The sequence below is a fragment of the Talpa occidentalis genome, unplaced genomic scaffold (genome assembly GCF_014898055.3).
Source record: "Talpa occidentalis isolate TD23 unplaced genomic scaffold, MPIMG_talOcc4v2.1 talOcc4.6, whole genome shotgun sequence".
NCBI classification, from domain to species: domain Eukaryota; kingdom Metazoa; phylum Chordata; class Mammalia; order Eulipotyphla; family Talpidae; genus Talpa; species Talpa occidentalis.
The window spans coordinates 27,842,279-27,869,926 of NW_023604972.1; the positions used below are offsets into that span (position 1 = coordinate 27,842,279).

At 41.8% G+C, this 27,648-nt stretch overlaps 1 protein-coding gene across 1 annotated transcript; it reads left to right on the forward strand.

Annotated features, from left to right (window-relative positions):
- The first annotated feature begins 21,708 nt into the window (after positions 1-21,708).
- SLC10A4 (solute carrier family 10 member 4) lies at positions 21,709-27,328 on the forward strand. The gene is made up of 3 exons (XM_037529720.1): positions 21,709-22,495; positions 23,275-23,485; positions 26,549-27,328. The coding sequence occupies exons 1-3, from the start codon at positions 21,900-21,902 to the stop codon at positions 27,059-27,061; spliced, it is 1,320 nt and encodes a 439-aa protein (XP_037385617.1). The 5' UTR covers positions 21,709-21,899; the 3' UTR covers positions 27,062-27,328.
- The last annotated feature ends 320 nt before the right edge of the window (positions 27,329-27,648 follow it).

Sequence of the window (27,648 nt, forward strand, 5' to 3'; positions counted from 1 at the left end):
GATATATAAAAAGCAAAAAATCATTATATAAGCATTTCCAAGAAGAAAAATTAATACATTTTTAAACTAAATATGAATAGTAAGTAGATTATATACATATTTTCTCTTATGGCTGAATGGAAAGTATTAAGAATTATACACTGTTTAATTAATTTTCCACATTCCTTTCAGAAGTTTTAACTATTCTCTGTGTTACAGTTAGCCTAACTGGTGGCACCTTCCTGTTTTTTTTTTTTTTGTTTTTTTTTTTTATAGAGGCATGCTTTATTTATTTGTTTGTTTGTTTGTTTTATACATGCACTGGGTACAGTCAGAAGCACGGGAGGGTGAGAGAATTCACCAGAGCCAGAGCGGGGAGCAGAGCAGGCAGAAGGACCCAAGTACACTACTGAGGGGAGCAGCGGGCGGCAGGAGAGGTCTGCACGCCGTGTGGGACCCTCCTCCAGTGGCCGGGGAGCAGCCGGGGATTGAACCGGCACCGCAGAGGCCGCGGGCAGCTTTGCAACCCAGCGCTCTACCGCTGCACCACCGGGGAGGCCCCCAACCTAGAAACTTTTAAGAAACATTTAAAATTAAATGTCAATATACTTCTAAATCAGTGGATGAGAAATTTACTTCCACTAGTTTTATATTTTCTGCAACAGGAAAACTCATGGAGGCTTTTATGCAATATTTGATGTATCCGTTTTGCTTTGAGCTACAAAAGTAGAATAAATGATTAGCAAAATTAACTTGGGAGATAGTGCACAGGCTGTTCGTGTGAGCATGATGCCAAAATAGCAAGCCGTTATATATTTTGAATTATCCTAAATATAAATCTGAATGGGCTAAATGACTGGTTCCTAGACTTAAAGTGGAACAGATTTCACTTGTGGCTTAATACACTTCAGTTAAAACGAACTTCATGCCGATTCCAAACCAATTCTTTATTTATACTGGTAACCTTAATGTTTTCTCATTAGAAGACAAAAGAAAAAATCTCTGTTTTGATTTTGAAGGTAATAGAGACTTTAAGTTGGTTTAACATAAAAATTAAAATATTAATATAAAGGTGAAAATAATGGTTGTCTGCAACTCCACCATCCAAATATTTAAGTGCTGGCATACCACTATTATAAAATATTAAGTGGAAGGGTAGAAAGTCTTCTGTTAAAGATGAGAATTTATTTTTCACTTAAAATGTGGATAGGCATTTACTTTTGAACAGAGGTGTACATTAACTGATACCAAAAGCTTGGCACTTATTTCTCAATTCCTGATTGTAGACATGAAAAATTATGCATGTTTATTGAAAGCTAGAGAAATATGGCAATTATAAAGAAGAAAAAGCACTTAATTCTATATGTAATCAGTGTCTTAAATTTGAGGATGTCCTTTGCACCAAGAGTTGATTTTTCAAATATTTAAAAAATTGATGCATAAAATATGTTCAAAAAGGTATACAAAACAAATGACTACTGTTAAGCTCAATGATTTTTTTTTTTTTTAAGATTTATTTATTTATTTATACAAGCACTGGGTACAGTCAGAAGTGCGGGAGGGTGAGTGAATTCACCAGAGCCAGAGCGGGGAGCAGAGCAGGCAGAAGAACCGAAGCACACTGCTGAGGGGAGCAGCGGGCAGCTGGAGAGGTCTGCGCGCCATGTGGGACCCTCCTCCGGTAGCCGGGGAATAGCCGGGGAGCAGCCGGAGATCGAACCGGCGCTGCAGAGGCCGCGGGCAGCTTCTTAAGCCAGCGCTCAACTGCTGCGACACCGGGGAGGCCCAATTTTATTTCTTTTTTTTTTTTTTTAAAGATTTATCAGGGCCTCCCCCGTGGCGCAGCAGTTGAGTGCTGGGCTGCGCAGCTGCCCACAGCCTCTGCAGAACTGGTTCAATCCCCAGCCCCTGGCGAGGGTCCCACTTGGCGCACAGACCTCTCCTGCCGTGCCCGCTGCTCCCCTCAGCAGTGTATTTCGTCAGTCTGCCTGTCCTGTCCCCGCTCTGGCTCTGGTGGATTCTCACCCTCCCACATTTCTGACTGTACCCAGTGCTTGTGTAAATAAACAAATAAATCTTTTTTAAAAAATTTATCCATTCATGCATACAAGAGCTGGAGTACAGGCCAGAGGTGTGTGTGTGGGGGGGGGTGGTGAGAGGATTCACCAGAGACAGAGTGGGGAACAGAACAGGCAAATTGATCGAAGTACACTGCTGAGATGAGCAGCGGGCGAGACAGGAGAGGTCTGCTGCACCATGTGCATTGCCCCCTGGCCGGCCAGGGAATCGAACTCGTGCTGCAGACTGTGGACAGCTTCATAGGCTGCGTCTCAACCCCCTCCGCTACCAGGGACGTCCTCAATGATTTATTTCTAAATGACATGTTGAACCATCATGGAGACAAGAAATAAGCTATTCATAGCATCCCAAAAGGTTTCCTAATACCACATGCTAGACACTACTTCCTCCTCTTCAAACATAACAGCTACCTGACTTCCAACATAATTTAGTTTTACCAATTTTTGAACTTTATATCCATGGAACCATATACTTGATAATTTTGTTCTGTCTAAAAAGGGGGTTTCTCTCAAGGACTCAACAAAAATAATGAGATTCACCATATTTTGTTGATGACATTACAGTTTGTACATTCTCATTGCGATTTTATTGTATAAATACGTCATAATTTCCATATTTTAATGTTGAAGGGCAGTTGGGTCTCAAAAATAATGCAGCCTTGAACTTGAGTATAGTCAAAATGGAGTCAGCCCTCAAAAACTTCTCTCTCCTACTTCAAAATCTGGACAAAATGCAAAAGGCAACTGCCAGAGAATACTGAGTCAGGGAAGGGGACCCAGTAAAGCTATCACAGCTGTCTCCTAGAAGCTACAAAATGCTGGGTACATTTATTTTCTCTTCTTTCATGGTGTGTCACAGATAAGCCCCCAGCCAAGCTCCAATAGCAGACAGTGCCAACAGTTAAACAGATGGAAACCTGGTCTTTCTGGACAGAGGAAATGGGAAAAGAGCCATTACAGTCTGAAGAATGTGAGGATAATGGTCATTTTTTCTACTCTTCATCATGAAGGTGACCTGGGTCAAACTATAGAAATAGTGGTGGAGCTAAAATTCCAAGAGAAACCCAATGTATATCAGAGGACAAGGCAATAGGTCCCTGTGGGACAAGTGGGGAGTCCAGAGAGATGAGAGCTGGAGAACCAAGTCCTCTTACTCTCTTTTGATTAGCTCAAGCTCCAAGGTTACCGCTAGCTGCACAAACTCAGGACATCCCCAAAACAGCATAGCAAAGAGTTTGAAGAATAAACCACTAAACATGATACAGACTATTGAGTAAGTGTGAGATAGCACCAGCACAGCATAATAAGGCTTTTGTAAAATGAACTGACATTAGATGGAGCTGCAGAGATGGAGCAGAATTTGCAGAGATGGAGCAGAATTTGCAGTCTGAACATGTCTGGGTTGATAGTTAAAGTCAACAGTGTTTAATGAATATTTTTAGCATGTGATCTACAGTTATTCAACATATAAAGAACCTGAAAAATGTGATTGACTCAAAAAAGGCAATGAATGTCAACATAAATGATCTAGATGTGACAGAAGAGTCAGTGATGTTGAAGGGGCATTAGTAGAATTTATTCGATCTAGAAATCAGAAACAAAATGGAATAAGAAGATCTTCAGAAACCTGAGGACAAATATCAAAAGGTCTAACATTTGTGTCACTGGAGTCTGGTAATAACCTGGTCCTCCAAAGAACAGTCCTTGTCTGTAGCTTTTTCCAATGTCCAATATTCCCACTGTGGCCATTTTCAAGCTAACAACATGATGTCTGTGAACATGGAATTGGGAAGAGATATACAGAATCAGCTCTTATGAGCTGGATGACCGACTCTAGCACTCCAATATTGGAATCCCAGAAAAGGAAGAAAAAGTGGTTGGTATAGAAAAATATTTGAAAACATGGTGAAAAAATTTACCACATTTAATGAAAAAAAACTTGCAATTCAAGAATCTCTGTGCTTGTCTCAGCAATACATATGTTAAAAAGCTGGAATAATACAAATAACAGCATGGCTCATAGGATACAAGGATGACATGAAAATTCATGGAGTATCCCATATTTTTTAAATTACCACCTCAGATGACTTTTTTTAATGCTCTATTTAAGAAGACAACCAATAAAAACAAAACAAAGGAATCTCAGCAGTCTGAACCTATCTCAGTTGATAAACCACACCTAGACACATCATTATTAAACTGCTTAACTCAGAATAAACTCAAACATATAACATATGTTGTAATTAAATTGCTGAAAATCAAAGATAAGGTAATCAGAAAAAAACATATTACAAATAGAACTACAATTTAAATGATGGGTTTTTCATCAGAAACCATGGAAGCCAGAATGTGGTGAACTCATATTTCTACATTCCTAAAAAAAAGTATTATCAATTGAGTTCTCTATCCAGTGGAAATTTTCTTCAGGGATTGAAGGAAAATAAAGACATAGGGGGTGAGGGAAAATGAATTCTTTGTCTGCAGACTTGCTTTGAAGGAAATGACAGAGGGACTGATGGAAAAACAAATGTTTTGTGTATATATGTGTATATGTATGTATGTATATGCATATATATCATGTATATATGTATACCCGTGTATATATATTTAAATATAAAAGAAAATTTTTCTTCTGAGTTCTTTAAAATATGTATGACCGATGAAAGCAATAACTAAATTGGGGCCTCCCCGGTGGCGCAGCGGTTGAGCGCTGGGTTGCGAAGCTGCCCGCGGCCTCTGCGGCACCGGTTCGATCCCCGGCTGCTCCCCGGCCACCAGAGGAGGGTCCCGCATGGCACGCAGACTTCTCCTGCCGCCCGCTGCTCCCCTCAGCAGTGTACTTCGGTCCTTCTGCCTGCTCTGCTCCCCGCCCTGGCTCTGGTGAATTCTCTCACCCTCCCGTGCTTCTGACTGTACCCAGTGCATGTATAAACAAACAAACAAATAAATAAAAACATGCCTCTATTAAAAAAATAAATAAAAAATAACTATAAATTGCCAGTATAAGTTCTCAATACTATAAAAAGAGTAAAGGGGCTTACATAGATAAAAGACAAGAAATAGTAAAATATTAACTAAAGAAGATGTGAAATAATAAATATTGTAATCACAACAATTGCAATGAAAAAGAGAAAAAGAGGGTAGGTTATAATATATGTATTCAAATAATCCAAAAAGAAGACAACAAGAATGAAAGAACCAAAAAAGAACAACAGATAGCAAATAGTAAAGTGGTAGACCTATGCAAATCCAACCATACCAATAATTATATTAAATGAAAATCATTTAAACATCAAGTTAAAAGAGATTTTCAGATTGCATATAAAAAGACAAGACCCAACTACCAACTTAAAATGCTATTTTTTATGTAAATATGAAGGTACAGGTTACAGTAAGAAGGTAAACAATGCCAAAATCAATAAATTGAAGTGTGTCTACATTATTAAATAGACTCCTGAGCAAAAAACATTGCTAGGAATTGACAGGAAAATTACAAAATGAAAAGTCAATTCAAAAGATATAGTAATCTGGGGCCTCCCTGGTGGTGCAAGGGGTTAAGACACAGCACTATGAAGGAATCCACAGCCACTGCAGCTCAAGTTCGATCCCCAGCCAGGAGCTACACACATGGCGCAGCAAACCTCTCCTGTCTCGCCCACTGCTCCCCTCAGCAGTGTATTTCAGTCAGTCTGCCTGTTCTGTTCCCCACTCTGTCTCTGGTGAATCCTCTCACCCCCCCATACCTCTGGCTTGTACCCCAATTCTTATATAATTAAATTTAGAATAACTAAATAACAACTGAATTTTTCAAATAATAGAAGCTTAGCTAAGTTTCAAACACCTTTACAATTTTTAGTTATTTTTAAATTAAAATCTTTTTCTGAAGCTCTCAAATAGATGGTGAGTATGATGTGACTATTGCTTGAAGATTTAAACTCATCAGTAAGACATGATTATCTTCTGCATGCATTAGATTTGTTTCTTCTCTAGATACTAATTATCAGTCATACTGCAAAAAAGCCAAGGTTGAAGCCTTGGGGAATCAGAATGGGCAGATCCCCAAATATGCCTCTTTAACATGTGAATTGTTTTGAACTGAGGGCTTCTAGGACTAACACCTCTGGCCTGTACCCCAGTTCTTGTATGCATAAATAAATAAATCTTTAAAAATATATATACATAGGCTTGATATTATAATTTATAATAAGAAATATGTATTTGTTCTTCATCCTCTTCCGGATACAGTTCCTAAAAGCCTTAGAGTTTCCTAAGTGAGGACAGCCTTAAGGTGTCTCTTGTTATAGTAAAGAGATGACTTTGGGACCTCACCTGAGGAGGAGGCTGGTGATTAGAAGAATCAATTTTGTGACTGATCCAATCACATCCAGGGAAAGGAGAAAAGCTGGTGTTTAATCAGTCACTAGTGGTCAGTGATTTAATTAAACATGCCTATATACTGAAGCTTCCCTAAAAAAGTCAAAAAATGGGAGTTCTGAGGGCTTGCAGGTTGCTGAACTCCTGGGGATTTGAGGAGAGTGGTTTTAAGAGAGCAGGGAAGTGTCGAGCCTCTCCCCCAGACCTCGCCCTGCTCTTCTCTTTCACTCGTGTGTTCCTGAGTTGTATCCTTTTATACTAAACCTGTAATCTGGTGAGTAAAATATCCCGTGAGCCCCTTTAGCAAAATAAGCCCAAGATAGAAGGTCGTTGGAACTGTCATCTGAAGTGGAGAGGGGAGCAGTATTGTAGGATGGGACCCGAAACTATAGCCCGGTGATAGAGTCAGAGTTGAATTGTAATGTCCCAGCCAGTGGCAGAGAATTGTTTGATGGTGTGGTAAAAAAAAAATCCATAATTATAATTGGTGGCAGAGTCATAAATGTCTTAGCTTTTAGATTCATTAATCCTGATTCATGAATCTAAAGGAATGTAAACCCACTGAAAATTGCTCATCAGTCCTTGATTAGTCATCCCCTAGGAGGCCCTAGTTAGCTCTGTAGGGGATACCCACTTGCAGACTCTGTGGGTTCTTTACAGGAGTGTCTGCCAGATCCCATGCTCCCTCTCTCTTCAAGCACATTTTGCTATTGAGGTTGTTTGCCATTTTTTCCCCCAAAGATTTATTTATTTATGCATACAAGAGCTGGGGTGCAGGCCAGAGGTGCGGGGGGTGGGGTAAGAGGACTCACCAGAGACAGAGTGGGGAGCAGAACAGGCAGACTGACCGAAATACACTGCTGAGGGGAGCAGTGGGCAAGTCAGGAGAAGTCTGCTGTGCCATGTGGGTTGCTCCTTGGCTGGGCAGTGGCTGCAGATAGCTTCATAGTGCTGAATCTTAACCCCTTGCACCAGCACGGAGGTCCAGTTTGCCATTTTTAAATGGTTGAATATATCTATTATTGAGGATATTTTAACCATGATGTTTATTATTTCCAAAACAAACTTAAATCTTCATTATTAGCCCTATTTGAAAGTCAAGGTGCAATTTTCTATATTAAACACTAGGGGGAGCTCTTGTTTCCCTTGAAGTGTTTAAAAGCCTAACCCCCAGCTTGCTCTGAATTCAATATTCTATTTTCCCTACAAATGACGCAATGGTAGATTTTCCTTTCTATCAAAATGACCACTACATGTAATGTCCTATCTCAGGCAGTATCCCGAGCAGAAAAGGGACATTAGGCCAAAACTGAGGAAATGCTATACGCGTTGCTAGTGTATACCAATGTATCAATATTTGTTTATTAGTTGTGAAAATATGCCTTACTAATATAAGATGTTAATAGGAGAAACTGGGCACAGAGTATATGGGAACTCTGTACTCACTATCTTTGCAATTTTCCTCTAAGTCTAAAAAAAAATCAAAGTGAAAAAATTTTAAAAATACACATTTTTAAAAAGTGGGGCCAGAACCCCACTTCCATTTTATTTACTTTGCACCATGAAAAATACTATAAAGACAATATATTTGAGGGTCCCCTTGGTGGCCTATGGGTTAAGGCTCAGCTCTATCCCTCTAGGGCCTTGAGTTCCATCCCAGCTATTGCAGCACAAGTTCGATCCCCTTTCTACAAAGATAATTCCTTTGAATAAAAGGAAAAAAACATTTTTCCAAATATTTCAAAGGAAAGTAACCCTTGAGGAAGATGCCTGCTTCTCCTACACCAGGACCTTACAGAAGAATTGCGCATATTTTTCGAGAAATGTGGTCCTGGAAAACATTCTGTTGCTAGGGTCAGTCATGCAAACTCACCTCTTTCTAAATTCACTGTTCAAAGAAGCAGAGAGAAGGAGACATAATGTGGATAGGAAATACAAATGGTAGAAAGAAAAAGCTGTTGATAGAGGGGAAAGTCGCCAGAAAAGAAATACAGGTGAACAGTTCTGTCCCCTCGCACCCCTAACTGAATTTTCTCTAAATTGTTCATACCTACGGCCCCCGATGCTCTGCTCCTGGAAACATTGGAGCTTCACATTCCCCAATATTCCACTCTTGTTAGCAGCTATTTCTTTCAGGTCCGGCTTTGGGTCAATTAACTATAACCACTTCCTGTTTTGTACTGAGTCTTATTCTTTCTAAAAACTCATTCCTTCTCTAGGGAGGCTCCTGCTTTATAAGCCTCACATGAATGGAAACCAAGGTCCCTAATTCTAGCCAAAGCCAGCTAACTCTTCTAATCACTGGATAGCTCAGCCCCCTCCACCACTTGCTGCGTCTCCCCTTCACCCAGATTCCATCCTTGCCGCCCCCCCCTTATTTTTCTCCACACTGTTCAAGGATGAGGCTCACAGGGAAAGCAGCCCTGCCTGGTATCTGCCTGCCAGAGCTCGCCTGCAGATGAGCTCACAGCAAGCTCACAATTGAATTTGTTTATGTTAATGGTCGGGGTTTGGGCACCTGGGAGTCAGCTGTAGAAAATATCATGCCTGTTGGATGAAATGATCAAGCCCAGACCCGGCAAGTAGGTCTAAAATTCACTCTGGCTGGCTAAGGGGCGTGTTCAAAGTAGAAAGAGATTTTGTGAATTGTAATCTTCTATACAAACAAGAATTCAGTTCCAACATTTTCTCTAAATGAAAAATGTTGGATAGTGACTGAGAAGGTACTGTGGGGCCTGCCATGCTAAATTCTGGGGGAAAGCCTGAAGCTGGAAGCCAAGGGAAAGTATCTGAGCACAAAAACCACTTTATGCTGAGGGGTTTGCTGACACTGGACACCTAGTCTTGAGTCCTCCAGGCTCACTGGTAAAAGAGACAGAATCTGATCCCAGAATCTAACCAAGGAAAGAAAACTTAGCAGTGACATTTCCTACATCATAGTATCACACTCGCCTTTTGGGATCCCTGTGATTTATAGTAAGAATAGATATTTGGTCTTCTATCACTGGTCGGGCACAGAACTCCTAAAACCCTTGGAATTTTCTAAGATGAGAGCATAGAATTAGCTATTGTTATGTTAACAGGGTAACTTTTGGATCTACCTAAGGATGGGGACTGGTTGCCAGGGGAATCACTAGAAATGGAGGGCTAGAGATTTCAGTCCCAACATTGATTTCCAGGGAGAGGAGTAGGCTAGAAGGTTGAATCAATCATCAGTGGCCAATGATTTCCTCGATGGTGCCAATGTAGTGCCATTTCCACAAAACCCAAAAGGATGGGGTTCACGGAGCTTCTGGGTTGGTGGACACATGAAGATTGAGAGTGTGGCTTGTCTGGGAAGAGCACGGAAACTCCGCACTCTTTTATATAATTTGCCCGTGCATCTCTCCATCTGTCTGTATCTAGGCTAATATTTTTTTTTTATAATAAATCAGTAATCTAGTAAGTAAATTTTTTTCTGAGTACTACAGCCACTCTAGCAAAATAATTGAGCTTGAAGAGGGGGTGATTGGAAGACCGATCTATAGCTGGTGGATCAGAAGCACAGGAGACAGCCTGTACTTCTGATGGGGGTGGGGAGTTAGGAGCAATCTTATAAAGACTGAAACTTTAACCTGAAGGATCTGACATTATCTCCAAGTGTGAGTGTCAGAATTGAGTTAAATTTTTGGACACCTACAGGAAAAAGACAAAACTTGCAGGCAGACCATAGATCTGAGGCATACAGTAGGGGAGTGGGGGAGAAAAGGGTTAATACAGGGGAGGGAAGAGCACAAGGGATTATGGTGACAGTTTAGAGGTGATGTGGGAGTTGAAATTTTATGGGAATTACACCTGAGAGGAGAAATCAAGCATTGTATACAAATGAACAATGATATAAAATATATATATATAATAAATAAATAAAAATGTTCATCCTCCTTAGAAGTTCTATTCACTAGTTTGATACCCAGTCCAGGTATCTGAGTTTTTTTTTAAGATTTTATTTATTTTTGCATAGAGGAGCTGGGATGCATGTCAGGGGTGCAGGCCAGGGGCGCAGGGGGTGAGAGGACCCACCAGAGACAAAGTGGGGAGCAGAACAGGCAGAGCCACTGAAATGCGCTGCGAAGGGGAGCAGCGGGCGAGTTAGGAGATGTCAGCAGAGCCATATGTGGGCCAGCTCCCTGGCCAGATCGGGGAGGCAGTGATAACCCTGAGACTTAACCCCCAGGCTACCAGACAGGCCCCAGGTATCTGAGTTTTAAAGTAGCCATAGTGATTCTGATAAAGGGGATTTGTGAATCACTCTTTCATAAAATAATCATAACAACAGATAATATCGTAAGGTAAATGGAAGTGATCAGGTGTTTTCCACATACCTGTCATTAGCTTTAATGCTCGTCTCCTATGGTCTTACACACGTGCAGGATGGCGCACCTGGACTGTGATGTGGGCGTGCGTAAGTGGGTGAGCCTGAGCCCAGAGTCTGCACATATAAGCACATGGAGTAGAGGCCTGGAGGCAACAGAGGACCATGTGGCAGAGTAGAGTGGAAAGCAGTGGAGAGCATCAGAGAACAGCTAAGAGATGAAAGAGCCTATAGGGATTCTCAGGGGGCCCAAGCTGCTGTCTTCCTGCTGGCCTGTTTCTCCTAACCTGTGAGGATGATGCCAAGGGCTCCAAGGTTCTCTTTCAAGCTGCCTGAACTGATGATGAACCCACCAGGGTTGGGATTGTTGCAGAACAAATATTCACTAAGTGTTCATTAAGAGCTAAGCATTATGCTAACTCTTTCGGTGTGTTATCGTTCTTAATCTTCACAGCAGGTCACATTTGATCAGGCACCAGCAACAGATGAGGAAACAAGCTGAGAACTCAGTAATAATTTGTTCGTGTAAATCTTGGGCTTAAAGCCAAAGGTCTCTGGTTTCAACATCCATGCTTCTTTATTGTGCCAGGCATTTTTTAATCTTTTTTTTTTAAGATTTATTTATTTATTTATGCAAGCACTGGGTACAGTCAGAAGCGCAGGAGGGTGAGAGAATTCACCAGTGACAGAGCAGAGAGTGGAACAGGCAGAGTGACGAAGTACACTGCTGAGGGGAGCAGCAGGCGGCAGGAGAGGTCTATGCGCCATGTGGGACCATCTCCCGGAGGCCAGGGATTGAACCGGCGCTGCAGAGGCTGAGGGCAGCTTCACAACCCAGTGCTCAACCGCTGCACCACCAGGGAGGTCCGCCAGGCATTTTTTTAAACCTTTCAATTATTTGCAAGATTCTCTGATACCTCATTTCTCAAAGTATGGTCCTTGGAGGACTTAGCTCCTGGGAATGTGTTAGGATTGCAGAATCTCAGAATCCCTCCCCAATGCTGTGAATTAGAAACACCATTTTAACAAAACCCCCAGGTAATGTCTGTATACATTAAAGTTCGAGAAGCACCATTGGAATCTAATCTATTCATTTGTACCCCATCTCATATCAAAATAAATTATAGTTTCCTATTACATGTATTATGAAAATGCCTCATACCTTGAGCAATAGGAGACATTCATGTATAAGCTTCCATTCATTCATTAACTAAATTAACTGAACTAATGTTATTATTTCTCACAAAGACCATTACAACCATCTTTTTTTTAAGCTTTATTTATTTATGCATACAAGAAGTGGGTAGAGGTGTGGAAAGTGAGAGGATTTACCATAGACAGAGTGGGAAAGAGAACAGGCAAACTGACTGAAATACACTGCTTAGGGGAGCAGTGGGTGAGGCAGGAGAGGTCTGCTGTGCCATGTGGGTAACTCCCTGACCGGGGATCGAACTCGAGCTGCAGTGGCCGCGGATAGCTTCACAGGTTGCATCTTAACCCCTTGCCCCACCAGGGAGGTCCCCATCACATTATCTTCTATTTAATTTATTTTCCTCCAGTCTCTCTAATCTTGAACCACTGCAAGCCATTTTTTATAAAGCAGTGGTTTATCTTACTAAAACAAAATTTTGGCAAAAGACCTACTCTAATGAGGTACAAGTGCAGTCATTGTGTGTGTGTGTGTGTGGAGGGCTCATTACAGCTCTGTTTTCTTAGCTTTTCCGGGTCCTCAGGACCCCTCATCTGAACCTCTGTGTGTTTGTGGGACACACACAAGCACCCTTGCTCTAGCAGTCCTCCAGCATGGCATCATAATTCTTTCCTGATCAGTCAGGAGGTATATTACCAATGATTTAGTAATAATTGCAATACCAAGGTTTGTGATAAATTTACTTTAAAATAACTTGAAGTAGATTCAAGTCATGCTGTTACTTGCATTTTAATATTCTTTCTTAAAGATGAAAGCCCCGTAGCTACACATGGGAAAATGGAAGATAGCGTCATAGATGTCACTGTGGGAGAAGGTAGAGAGTCTTGGATTGGGGCTGGCTTCCATGTTGCTGCCAGGGAGAGTTTCCTAAAAATTATCACCCTCTTTGCTAATAAACTCAGGCCTCCACAGTCTATAGAGTTAAGAAAAATCTGTTTACCCGTATGCATCTCTAATACCTCAAGTCATTCCTCCCAAACCCCTCCAGGACTCCTGTCCCCCCATCCATATCCAAACATGACCAAACTTCCATGATTCTGTGTCCTCCTCGGAATAAGAAAAGAGATAGAAAAATAGAATCCTTATCCTCAGTGCCTGCTTTTGATCCCTCCGAACTACTCTTCCTGTCTTTCTGCTCCTTGATAACTTAATCCATCTACATTTGTCCATGAGCAGGGAAGATATGTCTTACTCACCTTGGTATCCTTGAGCCTGGAAAGCAGCAGAACAAGTTATTTTTTCCTTTCTTCATGAAGCAAACCAGAGAAAGCTACCTTATATTTTAGGGATTTTAGATCCTTTTTTTCCTTTTGCCTAAGGTGACACTTGGAAATACTCCTTTGAGTAAAAAAAAAAGTACAATGTGCTCCTATGAGCTCTAACTTAGCATTACTTGTTTAACTTGTAGTTTTTCCATATAAACAAGAATTATTTATGTTGATTCCCTAAAGAAGCATCAGTACATTATCAGCCCAATCATTTTCCATTTGCGTGAGACACACATTAAGAATTTCCTTTTTCATGCCAAATCCGGCAGAGCCAGGCTTTTTAAAAAAAAAAAGTAATTCATTAGTTTGGAAATAGTAAGTGACAAGAGGTAATTGATCTATTTCAATTTGTTCACACAGAAGCTAGCTTTTATTGCCTTGACTCATGGCCCCCTTTGATTTAGCAAGTGTATTTTCCAGAAAATTCTTTTCTTCCGATTCAATGAGGTGCAAATTTTAGACTATGTTAAATCACAAATGTGGACCTCTAAGTCTTAATTTCTACTTTCCTGTTTTAATTAAATATAGAAATCAGACATCCCATGTCTCCCTCTCCTGCCTTTGCTCTCCTCTTAGCATTTTGTCCAACCTCTACTCTCTGCCTCCCCTCCCCGACGGAGATTTTAATTTTGTTAAAACGTTTTTACTGTGGCTGTGACTCAAGCAGCTCAGCGAGCTACAGAAACACAATGTCATTTAATATTCCAACCCACAGCCCAGACAGTTTCACATGGGGTCATTTGGAGCCAAGCTGTTGAGACTGCTTTATGACACTGATTGGCAACACCCTGCTGCTGAAAAACAGACAGCATAAACGCCAGCTAGCGTGCTGAGCAGCAATTCCACTTCAATACCAGACTGCAAATCAGAGCCAATTTAACACAAGTGAATGTTGTTGCCAGATGAGGATGGCACACTGAAGTCACACTCTTGATTCCCTCTGTGTCGCCAGCATGAGATGCATTCAATTCATGAATCTATCAGCCCAGTCACTTAACTACATTCAAAGTGGGTCTATTTCAGGATCAGAACCATGCCAAGGTGATGCTTAGGACACAAAAGGACACCAACACAGCTCCTGCTACTAACACAGTTGTAGTTTATTGGAGAAGATAGCTGTCCAGAAAATATCCACAGGAATGGGTGAGGACCATAATGGAAATCTGGGAAAGCAAAGAAGATAGCACCTGCATCTCTCGGGGAGTTGAGCAAAGTTCAAGGTTCAGAGAGGTAGTGAGATTTGAAGTACATTTTAAGGGATGAGCTGGGTATTTCCAGATGAAGGAAAGGGGAAGATGCAGTCCTGGCCAAAGAAACACAAGAGATTGATGGTGGCAATATCAGTAGCTAATAAGATAAAGAGGAGATATAGGATTGGGGTGGAGAGAGCAAACTGTGCTTTAATATCATATTTGCAATGGCTGTGCAGGATGTAATGTTCAGTGAAATCTGGACTGTAAATAGAGATTTGGGAGTCAATGTCTACACCTCATAGGTAAAGCCAGGTGAGTTAGTGAAGCCACAGAAGACCGTACAGAGAATAAAATAGAGCCCATGACGGAATCCAGGAACAGCAACAGTTAAGAATGTGACTGGAGACAAGGAACACCAAAGGAATCTGAAAAAGAATACAGAAGTAGTACAAAAATGTAAGTGTGTGGTGATAGAAGGCATCAGTTTTTATAGAGATTTTCGTCCTCATTTTTACATCCCTAGAACCTCACATTCATTCAGGTATCTGATAAATGAAAGATATTAGGTATTACTCAAGTTAATTTAATCTTAGAAATGAGAAGAGTGGGGCCTCCCTGGTGGCGCAAGGGGTTAAGATGAAACCTATGAAGCTATCTGCAGCCTCTGCAGCACGAGTTCGATCTCCAGCCAGGAAACTACCCACATGGCGCAGCAGACCTCTCATGTCTCGCCCACTGCTCCCCTCAGCAGTGTACTTCGGTCAACCTGCCTGTTCTGTTCCCCACTCTGTCTCTGGGAATCCTCTGACTCCCCCACACCTCTGGCCTGTACCCCAGTTCTTGTGTGCATAAATAAATAAATCTTAAAAATAAAATAAAATAAAAGGTCTTTATTTAAAAAAAAGAAATGAGAAAAATGAAGCTAAAATTATGTAAGTTGTAAAATTAAGATATTCCCTTTACCTTTTTTTCCCTGAAATTTACCTGTGATGTGTCTAAGGTATAGATTTATTTCTATTTACTCTTCTCAAAACTCACTGTGCTCCCTGAATTTAAATTCATGTCTTTCAAGTCTAGATTTTTTTAAACTGTTTCATTTAAAAATATTTCTTCTTGTATATTCTTTTGGAAAGTCAGTAAGATGTGCGTAGAGGTTTCCCATCTATTCTACTGGGGACTTGTCTATGCTTGTAAAATGATAGTTGTTATATTTTATGCATCATATCTGGTTATTTTTTATAAAAGAAGGATTTTCAATTTACCAAGTCATTCAAATTACCAGGAAATGGAGATATAACAATTGTCTTAGGTCTGACTGCTCGTGTATGTCAGTTTCTACCCTCCACAAGTTTCAGACTAAAATTTCACTTGCATTTTAGACTCCAAGGGGAACTTCAAGCATCCTATACCCAATACATCAATCACTTGACTTGTTGATTTGGTACTTTGCTCGTGTTCTGTATCTCAGTTAATATCATTACACCCATCCAGTCTTCCTAATTAGATCCTGATTTTGCTTTGAATCATCTCTCTCCACAAATATATCTTCTTTCAGATTCCATGCTTATTCTCTAACATAAGCTATCATTATTTTCCACTAGCATTATCACAACAGCCTCCTAGCTTGACCCCTTTGCTATTCTTTTTTTTTTTTTTTAAAGATTTATTTATTTATTTATACAAGCACTGGGTACAGTCAGAAGCGCGGGAGGGTGAGAGAATTCACCAGAGCCAGAGCAGGGAGCAGAGCAGGCAGAAGGACCGAAGTACACTGCTGAGGGGAGCAGCGGGTGGCAGGAGATGTCTGCACGCCATGTGGCACCCTCCTCTGGTGGCCGGGGAGCAGCCGGGGATCGAGCTGGCGCCGCAGAGGCTGCGGGCAGCTTTGCAACCCAGCGCTCAACCGCTGGGCTACCGGGGAGGGCCCCCCTTTGCTATTCTTAATGCCTGTTTCTAGCCATTCACCCAGAGCTTCTGGAATTGTTATTCTGAGTCTTTAGTTTAGATGCTACTTTTCTGCAAGGACAATTTACCTAACTTCTATGGACAGAATAAAGTTCAAGCTCTTTACATGGCAATAAGGGTCCTAAATAATTTGCCTCCACATCCTGTACTTGCCACTTTGTACCCACTTTGCTTACCCGAAGGCAGTGATGTACCCTCATTACTTTCCTTCCTCATTGTCCTTTACCTTCCTTCACATGTTGAAAGTCTAGTTACTCATTGGTTAATGAGACTTAGACTCCACAGCTGGAATTCATCAATCCCATCTCTGTTTGAACTTGAATATTTAGTTATTCATAATATGCCTGCATGTGTATATGTAGCTTTACACTTAATTGGTGTAGCAAGGTCCTTGAAAACATGAAATAAATCTTATATTATCCACAACCATTCTACAAACCATTCTAGTCTAGCAAAATATTGAGAGATTAATATATTACAAAAAAGAACTGAAATTTGGAGAATCCATGTCTACTGATTACAGACAACTCTGAAGGGCTCAGAGTAATAGAAGTGAGTGTGTGTTTCTGTGTGTGTGTACACACTGCATATATATACATATATAGGTCATTTCAAAATATCAGATTTTTTTTTAAGATTTATTTTTTATTTATTTATACAAGCACTGGGTACAGTCAGAAGCGCGGGAGGGTGAGAGAATTCACCAGAGCCAGAGCGGGGAGCAGAGCAGGCAGAAGGACCGAAGTACACTGCTGAGGGGAGCAGCAGGCGGCAGGAGAGGTCTGTGCGCCATGCGGGACCCTCTGGTGGCCGGGGAGCAGCTGGGGATCGAACCGGTGCCTCAGAGGCCGCGGGCAGCTTCGCAACCCAGAGCCCAACCGCTGCGCCACCGGGGAGGCCCAAATATCAGATTTTTTTTTGAAAAATCATTTATATTTGTCTAGTGAAGAGAGTCTAAGTAGGTATGCTAATATTGCTTATACAATTTTTAATGCCCCATCTCTTGTCTCCATTAAGTTCCTCTCAGCATGATTTTGTAAAAGTGATGGTGGAGAAAGCAACAATCTTCTCTACTAACCACCAATCAATATTCTAGAAAAAGTAGGGCAAATCAGATACTGGTAAACTACATTTCTGGCAAACAGCTACCAGATCTATTGAATGGCAAGACTAATTCAATATTAGAATTAAAGAACAGTGTATGAAATATAACACAGACCAAAGTCTTTTCTTGGGATCATATGAAGCCAACATTCATTGCTACTCCAGCAAATACATATTAATTGCCAAGTTTAAATGATTTGCTTGTATAATGAGCAAGAAGTTTTAAATTGTTCCAAGAGAAATTGACCTTTAAAGAATGTTTTAAAAAAACTTCCCAAATTCAAAATTGTTAATGCTTTTTTTTTGTTTTATCTGATTAAAGAAAAAAAAAGCAAGACACCGGTGAAGTCTAATTTTCATAAAATTTCTTTCATAATAGTCGCCTTTGCTATTTATTTTAATAAAATTTATTTTTTAAAAAATCCCTTTTACTATTTATTGTGTTGTCTGGTTACTTACCAAGAGGTAGTTTTTCAGTTGGGAGGCTTGAAAAATATCACTGGATATTTTTTTCATGTTCAGATCAAATAAATTCTCAGTTTAATATCCTGCCAGAGCTTTGTAGATATTGTTTTTTTCCTTTTCAGTTTATCAGATGACAAATGCCTGTGTGCATAAGGGCGTGCTGATTTATGTAACCATATTGCATCCAGCTTGGGTGTATAGGCTTTGGGACCCAAAAGCTGGGGTTCAGTTCTTGGCTCCTGCCCTACTAAGGGGTGACTTAGTAAGTTTCTAATTCATTAATTTATTATGAGGATTAAATTAGATAATCTAAAGGCTTATAAGAGTAAGTGGTACATAATGTTCAATATAACTCTAATTTTATTTTTAATCCCTAATTCCCCACACACACACTTCATAAATACCTAGTAATAGAATTACTGGGTCAAAGGAGATACACGTTCTTTTTTTTTTTTAAGATTTATTTATTTATCCATATGAGAACTGGGGTGCAGGCTAGAGGTGTGGGGGTGAGAGGATTCACCAGAGACAGAGTGGGGAGTAGAACAGGCTGATTGACTAAAACACACTGCTGAGGGAAGTAGCGGGCAAGTCAGGAGATGTCTGCCTGGGCCATGTGGGTCTGCTCCCTGGCCAGGGATTGAACTCGTGCTGCAGTGGCTGTGGACAGCTTCATAGTCTGAGACTTAACCCCTTCCACCACCAGGGAGGCCCTATCAGAATTATGGAGTGCCCACCTGACAATACCCTGCCACCATAGTATAGTATCAGTTATTTCAATCTTTTTCAGCAATGGAAAAAAAATGACATAGGATTACATCAATATAATTTCTTGTTCTTAATGAGTATGGATTTTTTTATAAGTATATTGGCAAATTGTATTCCTTTTTTCAATCTCTTATGATTAGTCATATCACTTGCTTTTTGCCCTGTCTGTCATTAATTTGTAAAATTGTTTTATGAATTAACAATATTTGTTCTTGGTTTTTTATGTTGCATTTTTCTCTTATTTTGTAACTTCCTTTTATTTTTCAATGCTGTTTTTTCTATACCAAAGTTTAAAATTTTTGATGTAGTCATATCTACTGAGCGTCTCATGATTTCTTCTGTTACTTTTTGTTTGTTTGTTGTTTGCTTGTTTAGGGAGTTTTTCCTTATCCAAAGATGAGATAAACACGAATATTATCCTCCAGTATTTTGTTGCATTATTATTATTAACTCTTTGATCTCTCTGGAATTAGTTTTGGTGTATGGTGTGCAACGGGTCCTAAAGGAACTTCCCCCCAAATAGTGCTAAGTTGTTATCTCTCCCTTCTATGTAGTCTCTCCCTACTGGGTGGACCAGACCAATCTTGGGGAGGCAGCAAGAGTAAAGGAAAGACAACTGAGGAAGCTGAGTGACCCAAGCCAGCTCACCAACATCCCCACACCTAGAAATAAACTGTTTCCTAGTTTTGGGATTTTCTCCTAAATAGTAAAGTTGGCCAAAACGAAGAGGGTGGCATCAGCATCTCTTTTCTTTACACTGACAATAAAATAAGCACAACAGCAGGAAAGACAGTGGGTCTGCATGCCCAAGAAATCCCCAAGACTGCAAACTTCGGGGGCTCCTACTCATTTACAAACCAAGCCCATCCCGGTCTGCTTTTCACTCTTCACCCATTGTACAATCACCTCCCAAACCCCTCCCCATACCCCAAGAGGAACTAGTTGAATGAACTGGTCTGGCTCAAATGATTGCTTATTTAATTTGATTGTGGATTTTAATTTCATTAACATGAGGAGGGGGCAAATGGGCTTCAACTCAGAATTGGGCTTCAACTCCTCTTGTCATATCTCATCCTGTGGTTTCAGGAATGTAAAGGCTCAGCAGTGCCTTCTCCTTAGCTCGTCTGTTTCTCCTCATGTCTCTCTGGAAACATTGACTAAAAGTATTTGGGTAGCATATTTCACTATATATCTGAGCACCTTTCTTTTGTTTAAATACACCTAAAGGAAAACTTAAAGCCCTAAATTAAAAGAGTCTATTTTGGGTTATATTTATCACATTTCCTTCAAAGTCGACTAGATGTTACTGCATTGTTTTTTGGGGGTGGGGGAGGGTGTTAGTGTTTGGAGGAAGTAAGAGAATATGTTAATTTCCTAAATGCTTGAAGAAGCTCTGCCCTCATGGAAATAAATGATGTTTGTGATTAAGAATAAAATGTGCTTTGAATTTATTCTTATTTTCCACATTCCCTGTAATTTTCATGAGATTTAGGAAGGAGAAAATGTACACAATGGACTCCATCCACTATGGGAAAAGGAAGTCACCTGGTCTCTTTAGGGTGGGAAAAGGAAATAGAGACAAGTCCCCAGAAGGGAGACTTCATTCTAGGATCTTGGCATTTCACAGATTTACCCCTTGATTTCAACCTAGAAAACTCATCTGGCAATTTATGGCCACTCCAGACAGCCAGATGCTTTCTGAAATGGCTCCACTGCCTTAGGACCCAGACAGGTTCCTTCCTTTTGTAGAAGCATCCAGTGAGACTGACTTAAAGTTGAGTCAACATTCCCAAGAACTCTGAATTTGATTTATTTGGGGATAAGGCTGTCTGAAGCCGGGAATCTCTGCACTTTATTTCTTTTCAGTCCCTTAATCCTAATGCCAGGGTAAGATGCATAGCACTTCATAAATCTGTGATCACTGAAACATCCTCTCCCCATCTGCCAATAACTTTCAAAATACACATTTTTCACAGTCTTTTTCTTCACGGAGCGCTTCACTACACTCTTTAGCAACATATTATGGCTCACACTCAGTCAGGTGCTTGTGGGCTTGGCTAGTGAGGCTGAGATTTCCCCATGCCTCAGACTCCTTGTGTGTAAAAATCAAACTAACAGTGTCTCTCCCACTGCTCTGTCGGGAGCATCAAATGGGGCACTTGCATTTGCTTAAGACCAGGCTCAAACCCCGCCATCATTATTATTACTTTCTCCTTTACGTGTGAATTTAAAAATGTTATTTAAAAATTGTTTGCAGGGGCCGCCCTGGTGGCACAAGGGATTACAACACAACCTATGAAGCTACCCACAGCCACTGCAGCACAAGTTCAATCCCCGGCTGGCCAGGGAGCTACCCACATGGCGCAGCAGACCTCTCCTGACTCACCTGCTGCTCCCCTCAGCAGTGTACTTTCGCCAATCTGCCTGTTCTGTTCCCCACTCTATCTCTGGTGGATCCTCCCACGCCTCTGGCCTGTACCCCAGTTCTTATATGCATAAATAAATAAATCTTTAAAAAATAAAAAATACTAAAAAATAAAAATTGGTTGCAAATTAAAGGCAGACACTGTTTCTCCATTGCGAGCTTGGCATGGTTCTGAGGCTCAGGGCGGCCGGCTACTTGGACGGTGCACAGGGCTTACGTGCATGCATCAATAAGCTTTTCCCCTGCCTATGTGTCTGGGTCTCCAGATTTCATTACCCAAGAGGCCGAGCCCATCAGAGAACTTGATCGGCAGCCAGCCACGGTTTTTTTTCTTCTTGTCCTTTGTCAGGTCTTTGTTCCGCCCCTGGCTACACTCTAACAGAACCACTTACTGGTGATTAAAAGGAGGGGACTCGGCGGCGGGGCGGGGCCTGCCGGGCGCGGGGTCCAGGGATTGGGTTCACCCTCTCGGGCTGCGCTTTCTTAAGTGCCTGCCGGCGCGCGTCCGCGGACCCCGCGCGGAGCACAGACCCGCGCCCCCGACGCCAAGGAGGCGACAGCCGGAGCACCCCAGGCTTGGAACCCAACCCCGCTTGGAGGGTTCGGACCCACGGATAGACCGACCGACGGCGTTGGAGACCCACAGACCGAGGCAGACGCGCGCAGCGGGAGGGACCAGAAATCCGCAGCGCGAGCGGGAGCCAGACCGACGCAGCGCCATGGACGGCACCGACAACGCCACCCTGCTCGTCCCGTCCTCCCTGCAGCCGGACAACTCCACCCTGCCGCCCAACGCCAGCAGCCTGAGCCCCGGCTCGGGCTTCTCTCTCGCTCCCACCGCCGGCGCCAGCCAAAGCCCCGGGCTCAGCCTCGGGCCGGGTCCCAGCGTGGGTTTCAGCCCCGGCCCCACTGCGACCCCGGAGCCGACGACCAGCAGCAGCCTCGCGGGCGGCCTGGCGACCCTCGGCGCCTCCCCGTTCCCTCGGCCCTGGGCCCCCCACGAGCCCCCGTTCTGGGACACGCCGCTGAACCACGGGCTGAACGTGTTCGTGGGCGCCGCCCTGTGCATCACCATGCTGGGCCTGGGCTGCACGGTGGACGTGAACCACTTCGGGGCGCACGTCCGCAGGCCGGTGGGCGCGCTGCTGGCCGCGCTCTGCCAGTTCGGCTTCCTGCCGCTGCTGGCCTTCCTGCTGGCCCTCATCTTCTCGCTGGACGAGGTGGCCGCCGTGGCCGTGCTCCTGTGTGGCTGCTGTCCTGGCGGGAATCTCTCCAACCTTATGTCCCTGCTGGTGGACGGCGACATGAACCTCAGGTACCGAGATGCCTGGTCCTTGGGCATCTTTCTCATCCCAACCAACCTCTTTTACATCCATGGGTTCAGGACGAAGGAGAGGCGGTTGGAAGGAGGCAAGGATGAGGGACGAAGAGAGTGGAGAAGAGTTGAAGCCTGGGTTGCAGAAGCCAGGGCAGGCTTGCAGAGGTGGTGCTGGAGGGGGAGAGTTCCAGATGGGGACCTTGCTGCGTTATGGGGCTTAGTGTTTGATCCACAGCGCCCCCACAGTTCTCTCTCCCTCCTCCCCCAGTGCTGGGGTGGGAGTGCAGGTCTTAGACCACTGGAAGACAAAGGGAACTGAGAAGCCTCGCCGAAAATGTAAAATCAAAATAGGGCTAGAGGCCCCAATTAAGAAAGGAATCTCATCTAGAGGACAGTGGAATGGAGTTCAGTCCAACAAGTTGTATTCAGCAGCTTTACCATGTCTAACAGGGTGTTTGGAGGGAGGGTTCAAAAGTGGGGAGGTGTTTCTTGCTCTCAGAATCATCCAGCTGAGTACCTTAATAGAGTGAGGGCAGCAGTGCTGATGTTTTTTAGTTTTTTTCCTCCCTGAGGTTCATGTCTTCCTTGGTTTTAGAGGAGCTGCTCTTGGCACTATGCAGGAATGAAGCAGGTTCTCCCCAGACCTCAAGTCAGGGGAGATGTGGACTTCCCCTTTCTCTTCCAAGCCAGTGTGCAGAGCCAGGTTACCCAATGAACAAGAGAGGCTCTTTGACCGAAAAGCCCATTCTGACTTCTGTCCCCCCTCTTTTCTGCAGCATCATCATGACCATCTCTTCCACGCTTCTGGCCCTGGTGTTGATGCCCCTGTGCCTATGGATCTACAGTCGGGCCTGGATCAACACCCCTTTAGTGCAGTTACTACCGCTAGGAGCGATCACCCTGACACTGTGCAGCACTCTCATCCCTATCGGCTTGGGCGTCTTCATTCGCTACAAGTACAACCGGGTGGCTGACTACATTGTGAAGGTGAGGTCTCTTCCCTTCCCATACTTAGAGCAAGTGTCTCTGGCCTCTGGCCAATAGCTGAAATGCTAAGAAGTTAGGGGTGTGGGGGTAAGGAAGTAAAGGACTTGGCAGCATGGATAAACTTGAAAAAAAGTTTTCCCCAAAGATAATTTTCACATTTTGGAATTTCAAAAATTATAGCTTTAATTGGGCCTCCCTGGTGGCACAAGCGGTTAAGACTCAACCTATAAAGCTGCCCGCAGCCACTGCAGCACCAGTTTAATCCCCGGCCAGGGAGCTACCCACATGGGGCAGCAGACCTCTCCTGTCTCACCCGCAGCTCCCCTCAGCAGTGTACTTTGGTCAATCTGCCTGTTTGTTCCCCACTCTGTCTCTGGTGAATCCTCTCACGCCCCACCCCCACACCTCTGGTCTGTACCCCAGCTCTTGAATGCATAAATAAATAAATCTTTAAAAATTATAGCTTTTATTAAAACACAGCTTGATTAAGAACAGCATAAGAGAATTGTGGCCATACCATGCAGAAAAAGATATTCACTTATACACAATAATTTTCTGTGAACAAATTGTGTATTACTTAAATTAAAGCAGGTAAAATAAAACTATTTTAATAGAATTTGTGCAGCATTTAGAAGTGCATCACTATGTTTTTAAAGTGAGAAATTCTGTAGAATGTTCTTTCAAAATATTTTATTAATTTTAAAAAATAAAGCTGGTGCTTTTTTAGCATTAGATTTTTTAATAGTTGAAGAAAAATTTTAAATAGTTGTAAGTTTTCTTTGAAAACTCATAAATAATATTAAGAGTAAACCATGAACAAGATTCTCATTTTAGAAAGTTAGTCAAATAGAATACTGTATTCTATTTCAATAACTAATTACTGTAAAATGCACAGGTAAATCCCTTTAGACAAATGAAGAGACAGAGCCACTCAAACACCTCAGTTATGTAGATTTAAGACCTAATCTTTTGTATTATACTTATAGTAATTTATTTTCTCTCTTTTTTTTTTTTTTGTGGGAACCTCGCTGGCAGCCGGGGAACAAACTGGCGCTGCAGAGGCTGTGGGCAGCCTCGCAGCCCAGCGCTCAACCGCTGTGCCACCAGGGGAGGCCCTATAGTAAAGGAATCTGATTATACAGAGGGGCTAACTTTTATTAATATGAAAAATAGAGAATTCTTTTCTGTACATATATCCAGCCTTGAGTAAAAAGAAATTGTGCTCTATAATAAACATATATGAATATAATAAATATGTATGTACATGTAAATACCTGTTTGATATAATACATAATCTACCCCAAAATAACCTTGAGATGCATCCATAACTTATTAAACTTAATCACTGAACCAATACTACTAATGTGAATGCATGTAAATTCCTACAAGTCTGAGGAATTTTAAGGAAAAGTCAATCAAATCAGTTATTTCCATGCTAAAACAATTATTGTTAAATAACAGATAACTCAAGATTGACTCACTTTGAGTTTAATGAAAACCTATCCCTATTCCTTAGCCAGCATACTCCTAAGATATGCCTTCTACATTTTCATACTTTTGCAAACACTTTAAGCTGACATTCAACATCAGTGTTCATCCCAATGATTTAAAGTAGTTCAAAGGAAACTTGGATTGGAGCCACAATGGAAAATCAGATTTCATGTCAAGGATTTTAAGGTGAACATATTTTGAAACAATGTAAGAAAATTGTGGATTTATAATAATTTGATTGGTTTCTGCTAATTGTACATTTGTACAATGAGTAACTTAAATTCTTCTGGATCTCTAGTTTCCCCTACACACACCCCATTTTTCAAAAAGATTTATTTTCATTTATTTTATGCATACAAGAACTGGGGTGTAGGCCAGGGGTGCGGGAAGGGGTGTGTGTAAGAGGATTCACCAGAGACAGAGTGGGGAGCAGAACAGGCAGACCTACTGAAATACACTGCTGAGGGGAGCAGCGGGCGAGACAGGAGAGGTCTGCTGAGCCTTGTGGGTTAGCTCCCTGTCTTGGGATCGAACTTATAATTGAACTCATGCCGCAGTGGCTGGCTATCGCTTGATAGTGCTGAGACTAACCCCTGAGCCACCAGGGAGGCCCAAATACCCCATCTTTTATTTTATAAAGTGAGCTAAGCACCAGTCTGAAGGAAAAATAAGAGAGAAATTCTTAGGTTTTTCACCTTACTATTATAGAATCTGCAGTAAGAAATGTACCAATGACACAATGTTTTATACAAAATCAGTTGTACAATATCTAAAACCCATCTATTATATCTAATCAATCCTAAGCATTATCAATTGTATAGGTAAGTGGTTTCTTATTCACAGATTTTAAAAGGCAGTATATAAGCATAATTGTAAAGAATTCCTCAAAACTTATGCTTGTATTTTTTCTCTTACATGATCTAAGAGTGGGTGATTATTTCAGTATTGCTAACAGTTCTGTGAGACGTAAATTATTTTGAAGGTAAAAAATATCACACAGCTTGTTTCATAAATGCTAGTGGCCCCTTTCCTTGAGTATAAATCCAGAACTAATTTCTTATGGAGTCCTATTTAGGGGAAGTAATCGCCATTTGTCTACTCCACTGATCCATCATACCATACCTGGTGTGTTGGGCTCAATTCTAACTGCCTTGTTTTTAAGAGGCTCATTCACAAATGTCATGCTCAGGACAGACTCCAAATCAGATTTATATGATGGAGGCTGAAAGCCTGGGGACGGTCTGCCTGTGGAACAGCTATTTGGCTGGAGAAAGAGTCTGGTTCGTGTTGCTCCCGAGAGCCTATCCCAGACAATGGCTAGCCATGATAGAAGGTACATTGTCAATGGACAGATGGACAGGCCTCCAAATGTTCGAGCTGTCTGGCTGCCTCCTGAAGAGGTCATGCACCCATCTTCATAAATATTTTGTAAAGACATTTTATGCCAAACATCTCTGTGTTGTGTGGGATTTGGACTAGATGGACCTCTTCTTCCAAGAGCCTAGGGTTCTCTTGTCTGAATTCTTCTTCAACTATCTTATTTTTGATGGTTCATCTCTTTCCTTTTACTAGGTTTCCCTGTGGTCTCTGCTAGTGACACTGGTGGTCCTTTTCATACTGACTGGCACTATGTTAGGACCGGAACTGCTGGCAAGAATTCCCGCAGCTGTTTATGTGGTGGCAATTTTTATGCCTTTGGCAGGCTATGCCTCAGGCTATGGCTTAGCAACCCTCTTCCACCTTTCACCTAACTGCAAGAGGACTGTGTGCCTGGAAACAGGTAGTCAGAATGTGCAGCTCTGTACTGCTATTCTGAAGTTGGTCTTCCCTCCACGATTCATAGGAAGTATGTATATGTTTCCCTTACTCTATGCCCTTTTCCAGTCTGCAGAAGCAGGGATTTTTGTTTTGATATATAAAATGTATGGAAGTGAAATATTGCATAAGCGAGAGCCTCTAGATGAAGATGAAGATACAGATATTTCTTACAAGAAACTAAAAGAAGAGGAAATGGCAGACACTTCCTATGGCACAGTGAAGGCAGATAATTTAATCATGATGGAAACCACACAGACTTCTCTCTAAACATGGAAACCCCGGCGCTTCCACCTTGCTGAAATATCACTTCGTATTTATGGTCTGTGGTAGTGCATATGGTTTACATAAAGGATAACAATGGGTCCGTTCACATACATGTAACAATTACGACCTCTCCATTGTAAGGTTGCTTTGGTGTATTAACCAAGCGTTTTCAAAATTACAAATCATTGTCATAATATAACTTGCACCTGCAGCTGCTAATGGGACGTCTGAACCAGTTAAATGTGCTGTTTGGTTTTCACCATTACCAAATTCCATGACTATTTAAAATATGTAAATTCTTAGAAAACAGGGTCTCAGAAATGTAGAATTTTGGTGCACTATCTTAAAGAGTGAAGATAAGCTATATTTGTAAAGCATAATGAGTTTAATGTAATTGCTGTTTTAAAAAAAAGTGTGCTCGCTCACTCAACTTGTGATTACTTGACAATGTTGAATTTTGACCTGTACTCAGAAAAATTCCCAAACAGGTCAATTAAACAATGGAATATAGTATTTTATTGTCGAACCTGCATCAAACCAGAGAAAATTACATTAATGTATTTGATTACTTGATCTGATATATGTGTTGG